The sequence below is a fragment of the Muscardinus avellanarius genome, assembly GCF_963383645.1.
Source record: "Muscardinus avellanarius genome assembly, chromosome: 3".
Classification (NCBI taxonomy): Eukaryota; Metazoa; Chordata; class Mammalia; order Rodentia; family Gliridae; genus Muscardinus; species Muscardinus avellanarius.
This window is the reverse complement of record NC_137788.1, coordinates 160,677,592-160,690,559: the sequence shown is the minus strand read 5'-3', so window position 1 is coordinate 160,690,559 and position 12,968 is coordinate 160,677,592. Positions and strand designations below refer to the sequence as shown.

The 12,968-nt window shown below is 43.7% G+C and overlaps 1 protein-coding gene across 2 annotated transcripts in view; it reads left to right on the top strand.

Moving 5' to 3' along the window:
* The window catches only part of TARS3 (threonyl-tRNA synthetase 3), a gene marked incomplete at both ends in the record, with an annotated part of 45,146 nt that overhangs the window by 21,831 nt on the left and 10,347 nt on the right, over positions 1 to 12,968 (top strand). For both annotated transcript variants that reach the window (XM_080691063.1, XM_080691062.1), the window contains 3 exons: positions 3,219 to 3,385; positions 5,223 to 5,385; positions 10,035 to 10,172. In XM_080691063.1, coding sequence (XP_080547189.1) covers positions 3,219 to 3,385; positions 5,223 to 5,385; positions 10,035 to 10,172 — 468 coding nt within the window. The remainder of the gene's footprint in view (positions 1 to 3,218; positions 3,386 to 5,222; positions 5,386 to 10,034; positions 10,173 to 12,968) is intronic.

The following is a 12,968-nucleotide window of genomic DNA, read 5'->3' as shown; positions in this document are numbered from 1 at the left end:
ATCCTATCTCCACCCCCCAAGCTCTGGGATCACAGGCATGCCACTGCGCCCAGCTTCTTTCCTTCACTCTTGTGTTGTATCTCTGAGGGCAGCCTCAGCCTCCTATAAGTGGAACCTACCTGTATATACCCTTCTGAGACTGGCTCCTTTCACTAAGCGACCCCTCCCAGCTCCCCGAGGTTTACCAATGGTCCGTTCCCTTTATTGCTGGGTTAGATTTCATTTAGACATACCCCAGCTTCTTAATCCAATCTCCAGTTGAGGGACATTTGCATTGTTTCCATTTTTTTGGACAGTTACAAATACTTTGCTCTGTTTTCCTTGTGCATTCGGGAGTGTGATTTCAGGGTCATATGGAAATTTTATGTTTAACTTTATGAGAAAATGCAAACTGTTTTAAGTGACTATCAGTTTGCATTCCCGCCAGCAGTGCATGAGGTTCCTTCCCTGACTCTTTCCTCAGTCACATCCCTTGAGTGTCCTGGGATCTGCCTGGGACTGACTGCGCATGTCTAGGGACCATGGAGCGGGGAGGGCGAGCTCCTCCTGGTACTGCACCAGGAACACCCTTGGAGAGCATCTGCCCGCAGCCACGGACTCAGTGCAGCCCTGTAAGGTCTCCAAACATTCACCTCCCATGCAAAGAGGGTCCTGGAGATGCACTCACAGGGCCTAACCAAAGACAGGATGTGACAGTGTGTGTTCCAGGGCATCTGTCCTGAGCACCCTCTAGAGCACCTTCACCTTGCCCATGCCCTCATCTTGGAGCTGAGATCTCAATTTGACTTTTACAGAGGGAACACAATGTTTTATTCAGTTGCCAGGATAGTTTCAAATAATTTATAAACACTTCAACACAACCTAAATTCCTAATATGATTATATTTAGAATGGATTAAAAATCTGTTTAGCAATATAACTTTAGTTAGGCTTTAGAAGTAGTATCTAGTAAAAGCAAGCATAAACATATGCATACATATACAGAAATCTTAATTTCTGGAATCTCTTTTAACCTGAATATATAGAACCATCTGACATAGCTACCAAGTAATTATTTCCATTCTGTGTGTGTGTGTGTGTGTGTGTGTGTGTGTGTGTGTGTGTGTGTGTGTACTAGAGATAGAACCCAGGGGCTTCTACCTCCAGGCAACACTCCCAGAGCCATTTTATATTTTATTTGGAAATAGGGTCTCACTGAGTTGCTGAGAGCCTCACTAAGTAGCTGAGGCTGACTTCGAACCTGTGTGATCCTCCTGTCTCAGCCTCCCAAGTACTGGGATTACAAGTGGGTACCACCATGCCTGTCTTCAATTACCACCATTTTTATTGACTTAATTTTCTTGAAGATTGCTAATTTAGTAAAAGAAAAAAAGGGGGGGGGGTAAATAAACAGGGCACTGGAGAACTGAGACCAAGGCTCTCCCCCACAGGACTGAGAAAGGTAGCCTGCTGAGGGGGACAGGTGATATCCCTGTCAGCGATATAAGTCTATGGGATTACAACTGTGCACCACCACACCCAGCTTATGTTGCATATATTTTTAAGTTGTAATATAGCTTTTTAAAACTTGCCTAAAAATGTGGAGGTCTCCAGGTATGCCGGATGTTCATCAGATGACTTACAAATGTCAAAGTCTAAGACACAATCAACAAGGATCACCAAAGTGGTATCTTTCAAAAAAGAAAGAGTTGTAAGTAAAATAAAAACTTTGCTTGACAACTTTTTTTATTCTCCGTAGTTTAATTAAGGAGGCTGTTCATAGGTAGAAAAGGAGAGAAGCTAGCTTATGACCTGGTATTATAAATTAAGATTCTCAGCTTTATTTTTTAAATTAATTAATTTATTTAAATTTTTGCAGTACTAGGGATGGAACCCAGGGGCATTCTACCTCCAAGCTACACCCCCAGCCCTTGTTTTTATTCTTTATTTTGAAACAGAGTCTCACTGAGTTGCAAAGGGCCTCATTAAGTAGTTGAGGCTGTCCATGAACTGAAATCCTCCTGTGTCCACCTCCCAAAAGCTGGAATTTTAAGTGTGCGCCACCATGCCTGGCTTTCCAGCTTTATTTCTATGTAAAATTAACTGGGTCAAAACTAACCTGCAACAATGGTTTCAGACTTATTAAATTATAAAATCATTTAATCTCCTAAGTAATGGGAAAAAATTCCATGCTTTTTATCTAGAATGTAAAGGGACTTTGGAGTTTATGTATATTGTATTTAACTGCTAATTTTCAAAGAATTAAGACATTCTATATAATATACTTTTGTATACTATAAAATAAATAGACTAATGGAAATTTTACTGTGTATATGTAAATCACTTTGTCATGATTCACAAACCACCAGATGTAAAAAACGGACACATGAGCTGGGCGTGGTGGTGCACGCTTGTAATCCCCGCGCTCGGGAGGCAGAGACAGGGGGATCAGAATCGTGTAGGTTCGAAGTCAGCAGCACTGGCTTAAGAGACCCTGTTTCCAAATAAAAATATAAAATTAGGTCTGGGAGTGTAGCCCAAAGGTAGAAGGACTTCCAGGAACCCCAGTACCACCAATAAAAAAACAAAAACAAGAACAAAACACAAAAACTGACACATGAATTATGAATTAATATAGGCATGCTAACTTTAAAAATATTTGCACATAGTTTAGCTGAGCATGGTGGCACACGCTTGTAATTTCAGTGCTTGGGAGGCTGAGACAGGAGGAGTGCAGGTTTGTGGCTGGCCTCATAAACTTAGTGAAGCCTTCTACAATGTAGTGCAACTCTGCTTCAAAAAATAAAATGAATGCCTGGCATGGTGGTACACACTTGTAATCCAGCATTCGGAGGCTGAGACTAGAGCAGAGGACTGTGGTTTTCAGCCAGCCTCAGTACTTAGTGAGGCCCTCTGCAGCTTAGTGAGACCGTGTTTCAAAATAAAGAATAAAAAATTGGACTGGGGATGTAGCTCGGAGGTAGAATGCCCCTGGGTTCCATCTCCAGTACCACAAAAAATAAAAATAAAAATAAAAATAAATAAAATGAAACGAAATGGAATATGGCAGGGAGTATAGCTCGAGGTAGAATGCCCCTGGTTCAATCCCCAGCACACACACACACACACACACACACACACACGCACACACACACACACACATATTACACATAGTATTACTTTGCATGGACTTGTGATCTGTCCTGGCAGATTTTAACTTGAAATGCACTTGTCTGACAGGAGGAGTATCACAGGCGCGGCTTCACGGAAGTGCTGTCTCCCAACGTGTTCAGCAGCAAGCTCTGGGAAGCCTCTGGCCACTGGCAGCATTACAGCCAGGACATGTTCACCTTTGATATCGAAAAGGACACCTTTGCCCTCAAACCCATGAACTGCCCAGGGCACTGGTGAGTACTGAGAGTGAAGCAGGTTTGCATGGGCGTGCGTAGTACACCACATCACAGTTAGCTCTTCCTATTATTTTGCTTCTTGTTGTTAGCAGTTATTTTCATCTGTAGAATGATGGCTGCTGGTCATCTTCACCTAGTTATTTCACTCTGGGGAATGGACATATGCCTGATCTTTGGCAGGCATGGAATGTTAGCTAGAAGCCACTGACTTTTTTTGGCTTCTCTGAAGATAATGTGTATCTATTTTATAAGTTATTTTATGTTCCTAATAGTGATATACATTAAATATATATATTTGTAGAATATTCAGTTATTTGCATAGTCTTTGAGTTTTTATAATAAGGTCATTGAGGCCACAATTAATGGGTTCCTGAATTTCATTGATTACAGGGCAACTTGCCCCTGTGTGTATATATATATGTATATACACGTATACCAAATATATTTGTGTGTATTTTTTTAGTGCTAAGAATCAAACACAGGGGCGTTCTACCTCTGAGCTATACCCTGAGCCTATTTATTTTTCATTTAGAAATAGTGTCTCATTAAGTTGCTGAGGCTAGTCTCAAGCCCACAATCTTCCTCTCTTAGCCTCCCAGGTATTAGGATTACAAACATGTGCCACCACACCCTGCTTCCCCACGTTTTAACATCTCTGAAATTGAATAGATTGTATAAATGGTGGCATCTTAACATTTTTGTCACAAAGAAAATTGTAGTCTAATTTCTTTGTGGTGGATAAAACTAAGGTACATCTTGCAACACTTTTGTTTTAGATTCTATGGGAGATTATAATTCTCATGAAGTTGATATGCTTTTCATAAGACAAACAGATTTTATAACTGGAAGTAATCAGACACAGGTCTACACACATATGCATACACACACACACACACACACACACACACACACACACACCCCAACTAGTAGGGTTTTCTCTTAGCATACTGAGTTCCTAGTGAATTGATCTTAGAAGCAAACTATCAAAACAGATCCTTTAACACTGAAGAAAGCGTTTTGCCTTTTTTAGTAAAGATTTAAAGAAATTCAACTTTAAGATGACAACATATAAAAATATATGTAACTTGAATCTCAAGAGAACTGGTGTGTTGTTATCTTCAAGCTCTCTCTCTCTCTCTTTTTTTTTTTTTTTTTTTTGGTGGTACTGGGGTTCCTGGAAGCCCTTTTACCTCCGGGCTACACTCCCAGACCTATTTTTTATTTTTGGAAACAGGGTCTCTTAAGCCAGCGCGGCTGGCTTCGAACCTGAGCGATCCTCCTGTCTCCACCTCCCAAGCGCGGGGATTACAAGCGTGTGCCACCATGCTCGGCCCTCAAGCTCTCTTTTTAAACAAAAGAGAATTTATAAAGAGTTAGACCAGCGGCCTAACAGTCACCTGACTGAGGTGTTCTTGGAGCCCGAGGAGAGACCAACCAGCCTGTATGAGGAAGTGTCTAGAAGGCTCCACATAGGGAGGAGTGTTAGAAATGATTTGTAAATAATACATGGAAATGTGGAAGGTGAACGAGGACAGGAGCAGCACTGTGGAGGACACAGCTTCTTTCTCAGAGGCTCAGTGAGTGATTCCTAGAAGAAGTGTTGGGGTATAGCTCAGGGGTGGAGTGTGTGCTTAGCATGCATGAGGCTCTAGGTTGGATCCCAGCTCACAAGTTAAAAAACAATTATTTTTCTTGGATTTTTCTTTAACCTGGTCACCTGAGCACCGGAATAAGGAGTTAATAGACCTCGAGGGTTCCTTGTAATTTCTTCAGATTTGGGAAGACGCTCTTTCCTACACTGTGCTGAAGCCTTGTGTTCCTGTATCTTTTCTAGTCTAATGTTCGCCCATCGTCCGCGATCGTGGAGGGAAATGCCCATAAGATTTGCTGATTTTGGAGTTCTGCACAGAAATGAACTGTCGGGGACTTTAAGTGGCTTAACCCGTGTGCGGCGCTTCCAGCAGGATGACGCGCACATCTTCTGCACAGTGGAGCAGGTAACGAGTGGGGCAGGGCGCCATCCTGCCACAGGCCCGCACCACTGAGTCCTCTAGAGCTGCTCACATGACATGTTTCCTGCAGGCGCGGAGGGTGCATCGCGCTAGTACTGTGTAGTCCTCTAATTCGGGTCAGTCAGGTCTTAATAGTGAGATGTTTTAAGGGATTGGGTGGAATTGGGATGTCTTGTTCTTCAGTATTGCTTTGAACTTAGGATTCACCTTTTTAGTTCCAATTAAAAGTGTCATTCAGACTCACTGTCAAATACTATAGGTCAACTTGTTTATTCGGCCTGATTGACATTTCTAGAACAACAGCAGAGTATACATTCCTTGAAAGTACACGTTGAATACTTCCCAAAACATTCGGGGCCACATAGCAAGTCTCACTATATGTAGAGATTTAATTAGAACTAAAGGTTCAATGAACACAAGAGAATTACAGTAGAAACCAGTAACGGAAGCTATTTGGAAAACCTCCAAAATGGCTTCCTCCAAATATTTGGGAAGTAAAAAAGCACACTTCAGGATGACCTGCAGGTCAAAAAGCAATCCTTAGGGAAAGTAGAAAACGTTATACACTGGAAAAAATGAAAACACAACACAAAACCAATTGTGGAGCACCATTAAAATGGTATATCCAGGGACAGCGAAAAGCAGAAAGTTTCCAAATCAAGTCACCTTACAGAACGAGGAAATTAAGGAAGAAAAGAGAAGAGCAAACTACATCAATGTAAGTCAAAGAAAGAAAATAAAAGAGCAAAAACCAGAGTAAGAAGCTGTTAAGTCGTAGATCTTCAGCGCCCAAGAGCTTCTGTGTTGAGGGCTCAGCCTCTGCTGATGGTTGGCATTTGGTGGAACTGCCCGCGCATGGGCCTGCGTGGAGGAAGTTACATGGAGGTCCTGAGGGCGGCCTCGGCAGATCTGGGGCGCTGGCCCTTTCCCCTCTGTCTCTGCTTCCTGGCTGCTGGAGATGCAGAGCTCCGTGCTTCCACCCACCATCATGTTCCGCCTCGCTACAGGCCCAGCAATGGAGCCAGCCAACCCTGGGCCGAGATATCCAAAGCCCTCCTCTCTTTGAGTTGATTATCTCGGGAATTTTGACCCAGAAACAGAAAGCTGATAAACAGAGGAATCATTGAAACAAATTAGGAAAAATAATAGAGAATATCAGTAAAATTTTGGTCTTTCAGAAGATCCATAAAGTTGATAAACTTTTAGTCAGAATTAGGGAGAAAAAAGAGAGAAGACATAAATTTAAAATATTAGGAATGGACTGGTGGTGCATGCTTGTAATCCCAGTATTTGGGAGGTGGAGACAGGAGGATTTCAGGTTCAAGACCAACCTCAGTAACAAGGTAAAGCCCTCAGCAATTTAGCAGTACCCTGTTTAAGAATAATTTAGAACTGGGGGTGTAGCTCAGAAATAGAATGTCCCCTGAGTTCAGTCTCTAGTACTACCCCCCAAAAAATAGTTTTAAGAATGGTAGAAATGTCATCAACAACTTTGTAGATATTAAAAAGATAAGGCACAGCCAGGCGTGGTGGTGCTTGCTGTAATCCCCGCACATGGGAGGCTGAGACAGGAGGATTGTACAGGTTCGAAGCCAGCCTCAGCTGGATTAAGAGACCCTGTTTCCAAATAAAATATAAAATAGGTCTCGGAGTGTAGCCCGGAAGTAGAAGGTCCCTGGGTTACATCCTCAGTACCACCAAAAAAAAAAAGATAAGGCACATTCATGAACAACTTTCTAAATTTAACAACTCAGATGAAATGAACAAATCTTCGCAATATAAACTACCAAACTTTACTCAAAAAGAAATAGATGAATATCCCTGTACCCATTATAGAAATTGAATTGATAGTTAAAAAACTTATCACAGGCCAAGCATGGTGATACATGCCTTTAACCTTAGTACTTGAGAGGCTGAGACAGGAGGATCACATGTTCAAGGTGGATCTCAGCAACTTAGGCCCTTTTTCAAAAATGAAAAATAAAATAGGGTTAGAGGCATAGCTCAGAGGTAAAATACCCCTGGGTGATTCAGTCCCCAGTAAAACACACGCACACACATGTACACACACACACCTTATCACAAAGGAAATTCTAGCCCCTGATGACTTCACTCATGTATTATATCAAACATGTAAGAAAAATGTAATACCAATTTAAGACAGACTCTTCTAGGAAATTAAAGAGGAAGAGATTCTTACCAACTCAAATCTTTGAGGCTACCATTGCCCTGACATCAAACAAGGCAAAGCTGCTTAAGGAAAAGAACACTACAGACCATTATCATGAACATAAAGTCGAGAACTCTAAACAGGTTTTACCAAATTAAATCCAGTAATATTTTTAAAGGATAATGTATCTTGCGGGGCATGGTGACGCACGCTTGTAATCCCTGCACTTGGGAGGCGGAGACAGGAGGATTGTGCAGGTTTGAAGCAGTCACACTGGCTTAAGAAACTCTGTTTCCAAATAAAAAATATAAAATGGGTCTGGGAGTGTAGCCCGGAGGTAGAAGGGTTCCATTGCCAGTACCACCAAAAAAAAAAAAAAAAAAAAAAAAAATAAGGATAATGTATCTTGACCAAGCAGGCTCTTCCCAGGAATGAAAGCTTGGCTTAACATTAGAAAGCAAAAACCATGGTAATTCACCATAAAGTCAAACTAAATAAGATGCCAGGAAAAGCACTGGGCAAAATCCAACATCCATTCTCATAAAAAGAAACCAGCCATGGTCGCAATACTGGTAATCCTAGTACTTGAGAGGCTGAGGGCAGAGGAGCTCAGGTTCAAAGAAAGCCTCAGCGAGTTAGACTTTCAGCATCCTAGCAAGACCCTGTTTCAAAATAAAAAATAAAATAGGGCTGGAGGTATAATGTCCCTGGGTTCAATACCTGTACCACCCGCACCCTCCAACGCGCGCGTGTGCGCAATCTACCCCTCTCTCTCTCTCTCTCTCTCTCTCTCTCTCTCTCTCTCTCTCTCTCTCTCTCTCTCTCTCTCTCTGAAAGAATAGAAGGGAACTTCTCCAGCTTATAAAAGGCACCTTTGAAAGACCTATAGACAGTATCATACTTAGCAGTGAACACCTGAATGTTTTTCCAGTAAAGAATGTTTTTCCTGTAAAGTTAGGATGTCTCCTCTCATTCCATTATTAATTATTGTACTGGAAGATTTCTCTTGTGAAATAAGGCAAGTCAGAGAAATAGGTATCCAGATTGGAAGGAAACTCTCTTTGCTCACAGGTGACAGGAACATTGATATCATGGATGATATCTACAAAGAAGTTATTGGATGGACTATTCAAAAAACTTAGAACTGAGTTCTTAAAAATTGTCATATGAAGTATCAGTAGAAAAAAATCACTTGTGTTTTGTGTTTAGCACTAAACCATTAGAAATTGAAAATTTAAAAATTAATTTTTTGTAATACTGGGATGGAACCCAGGAGCATCTCACCTCTGAGCTATACCCCCAGATCCCCCCCTTTTTTACTCTTTTTGTTTTTTAAACAGGGTCTCACAGAGTTGCAAAGGGCCTCGCTAAGTAGCTGAGGCTCTCCATGAACCCAGATTCTCCTGTCTCAGCCTTTCAAATCCTGGGATTACAAGTGTGCACCACCACGCCTGGCTGAAAAAGTTCATTTATAATACCACTAAGATAGGATAAAACATAGGGATAACTCTGACAAATAACTTATAAATGTTGAAGCCCCAGTCTTCAATATGATAGCATTTGGATATGGAGCTTTGGGAAATAAAATTAGGTTATATGAGATATAATATATAAAATTAGGTTTATATGAGATAAAAATCCTTTGATGGGATTAGCATTCTTTGTAGAGACACCAGAGACCCGCCACCTCTGTCTGAAAACACAGTGAGAAGGCAGCCTCTGTGGGAAGGAGGAGCCCCCGGCAGGGACCTGGGGGGCAGGAGGAGCCCTCGGCATAGAACAGGGTCCACCAGCACCTGGATTTTCAGGGTCCAGATGCGAGAAATAAAGTCCTGCGGCTTAAGCTACACAGTTTGTGGTATTATGTTGTGTCAGCCCAAGCTGACTAGTCAGTGCCGATGTGCATGACCTCTACAATGAAAACTAAAACACTGTTGAGATCAATTAAAGAGGATATAAATAAACAGAGAGATGTCCTCGTTGAGGGGTTAGAAGAGTAAATATGATGAAAACGTCACTTTTCTTCATATTCATCTGTGGCGTCATTGCAATACCCATGCAGATCTTTTTGTAGAAAATGACAAGCAGATTCCAAAATTCATACAGAAATCAGAAGAATCTAGAAAAGTCTCCCCAATCAGACTTTAACTGATATGAAGATTTCTTATTTTTTAAAAAGCCATAAATAAAGCCAGGTATGGTGTCACACTCTCATAACCCTAGCATTTGGGAGGCTGAGACAGCAGGATTACAGGTTCAAAGCCCGGCTCAGCTACTTAGGCCCTCTGCAACTTAGACCCTATTTCAAAATTAAGAATAAAAAGTAGGACTGGGGATATAGCTCAGAGGTAGAATACTCCTGGGCTTCATTCCCAGTACTGCAAAAAAAAAAAAAAAAAAAAAAAAAAAAAGCCACTAATGAACTTAGTGTTCTCTTTTGGTCTTTCGTTCGCTCTCATTGCAGATTGAAGAAGAAATCAAGGGGTGTTTGCAATTTTTGCAGTCAGTGTACTCAGCCTTTGGCTTCTCCTTTCAATTAAACCTGTCTACGAGGCCCGAGAACTTCCTAGGAGAGCTTGAGGTGTGGGACGAGGCTGAAAAGGTAAGGTGCAGAAACCGAGCGCTCTCCTTTCACCTGGTGGGGACGTGAAGCACCGGGCAGTCTTGGGTTCACCCTGAGCTCGGGCACACGCTGGCCAGTGCAGCCCTCCCGGCCTCTGCAGAACGCACGGTCGCACCTCGCGTCTGCTTCACGCTCCAGACTTCTTTCGGGCTTTGATTTATGCTCTTTTTCAGCCAATCGTGATAACTGACATTTTTGTTTTTTTGCTTTGTGGTCCTGGGGATGGAACCCCAGGGGCGTTCTACCTCCGAGCTATAGCCCCAGCCGTATTTTTTAGTCTTTTTTTTTTTTTCTTCTTTATTTTAAACAGGGTCTCACTGAGTTGCAAAGAGCCTCGCTCTGTAGCTGAGGCTGTCCGCAAACCGCCATCCTCTGGTCTCAGCCTCCCGAATGCTGGGATTACAAGTGTGCACCACTACACCTGGCTCGCTGGCCTATGTTTTTAAAGAAGTCTTCCAACTTGCAGTAATGCTCGCACTGCCTGTGCGTTCACCTCAGGCTGACTCCAGAGTCCCGGGGTTGCCTGGTGCTCTAGATGCAGACCTGAAGGCCTGACGCCTGGGCCCCTTTACAGGCCAGGCCCTCAGTGCCCACCCTGGGTCTGAGAACCCCTGGATTCAGATGTCACCTCAGCCTGATTAAAGAGCTCATCATGAGCTTTTCTCTTCTTATAAAACATGAAGAGGATAGGGGTGTCTCCTGTGTTAGTTTATTAGAAATGAGGATAGTGTGTGGCCAGACACCCAGCCTTGCCGGCCAATCCACCACTCCCTAGAACACTCAAGGGAGCTTCACGTACACACTGTAAGGGGTAAGAATCATAAAAACACTGTACCAACATTGTAACAGTTCCTTCCATGTTATAAATTGGTACAGAGGGCCAGGCATGGTGACTCAGCCTGTAATTCCTGTACTTGGGAGGCTGACACAGGAGGGTCACAGGTTGGAGGACAGCCTCAGCAATGTTGCAAGACTCTTAACAACCTAACAGTGTAACATTGAAATTGAGTCAGGGGTCGCAAAGGAGGCAAAAACCAGCCAAGGTTTCATGTGAGACCAAGCTTCTTTAATCAACTGGCACTCTGGGCAAGGTCCGCTGACACTGGGGGAAGGGACCAATGATCAGGCAGCAGAGGCACGGTCAGCAGAGTCTCCCTGAGTCACAGGGCAGAGAGGAAGTGAGGGTGTTTATATAGGGGGGCCTTAGGGTGGGGCTAGTGGCGTGGGAATGCTGTTCCTCTCACGACATCTGGAGTCTCGTGACATCTCTGCTTCTGGCTTCCGAGGTTCCACCTCCTGTCCCATCAGGGGAGGGGAAGGGACCCAACCTATCAAACAGGATCCTATTTTTCAAAACAAAACACAAATGTATAAAAAGGGCTTGGAGTGTAAGTCAAAGGTAGAATGACCCAAGTTTAATCCCCAGCACCACACAAAGAAAACAAAACAAGAGCTAGGTGTGGTAGTGCATGCCTGTAATCCCAGACTTGGGAGGCTGAGACAGGAGGACTGGATTCAGGGCCAGCCTCAGCTACTTAGTGAGTCACTTGGCAATTTAGTGAGACCCTGTTTCAAAATAAAGAATCAGAAAAAATTGGGCTGGGGGTGTAGCTTGGAAGTAGAATGCCCCCGGGGTTCAATCTCCAGCACCACACACACGAAAAGAAAATAAAAGCTACAGAGACCATGTAGAGGTGTAGAGACCGTGCAGAGGTGTACAGGTCCACCACAGTGGACACCTAGGTTGCTTCCATAATTTTGCTCGTGTTAAATTCCATAATTTTGCTCGTGTTCACTGCCTGAGGGAAGGAAGTCAAAAGAGAGCGCCTACAGAGGAAGGATGCCGGCCCCGTTTATCTGCCAGTCACGTGGAGCAGAAAGAAGAGGACCACGGATTGGTTCTGAGCCACTGTACCTCCCTTCAAACGTTAGCCTGTGATGTGGCTTTATAGAGCTGGCCTTCCCTGGTGCTAAGGAGAAAGGACACTGCTTCTGTAGGTTAGTGTACTAGGGATACTCTCAGGACTCCAGGAATGAGAAATCCATCTCTCTCAACACCAGGTCCTCACTGAGGCCCTGGGAAAGTCTGCCATGACTCCAGGAGTCAGCTCCTTGATAATCACAGCTACAGCCCAAGGAACCACCTCTCCTTTGACTTCCCCAAAAGGCATCTCCTCCAGGGCCAATATGGTAGATGATGGCAGGATTGGGGTGCTATTTTGACAGTATTCTGGTCAAGGACTTGATCCTGCCCAGTTGCTTCCTGTGGAGGCTGCACTCACAGAAATACCAGGAGACTCAAAAGCCCCAGAGCTGAGCGTCTCTACCCCACGCCATGTGGGGAGCATGCAGGGCCTCCTACCCACAGAACGCTGTAGTTCCTAAGGCACGTGCCCCACCCTGGCAGCAGGTACAGAGGTGGAAGAAAAGCTAAGAGAAATAACAAGGCCCACTGTTGGCCTGCTTAGCCACACAGTGCATGGGAAAGGAAGCAAGGTCAAGGTTCAGTGCCCTTTGTGCTACAGAGGCTCCACCTCCAAGGAGAAACGGGTCTTAGAGCTCTCGCCAGGAGCCAGGAGCTGCAGTGTGCAGGGCAGAAGGCATCCGTGTGCACGGCAGCACAGTTCACAACGGCCAAGTTATGGAAGCAACCTAGGTGTCCACCGTGGTGGGATTTCCACACAATGGAATTCTACTCAGCAAGGAAGAATAAATATGTCATTTGCAGGAAAATAGGTGGGTCTGGAGAACAGTGTACTGAGTGAAATTAGACAG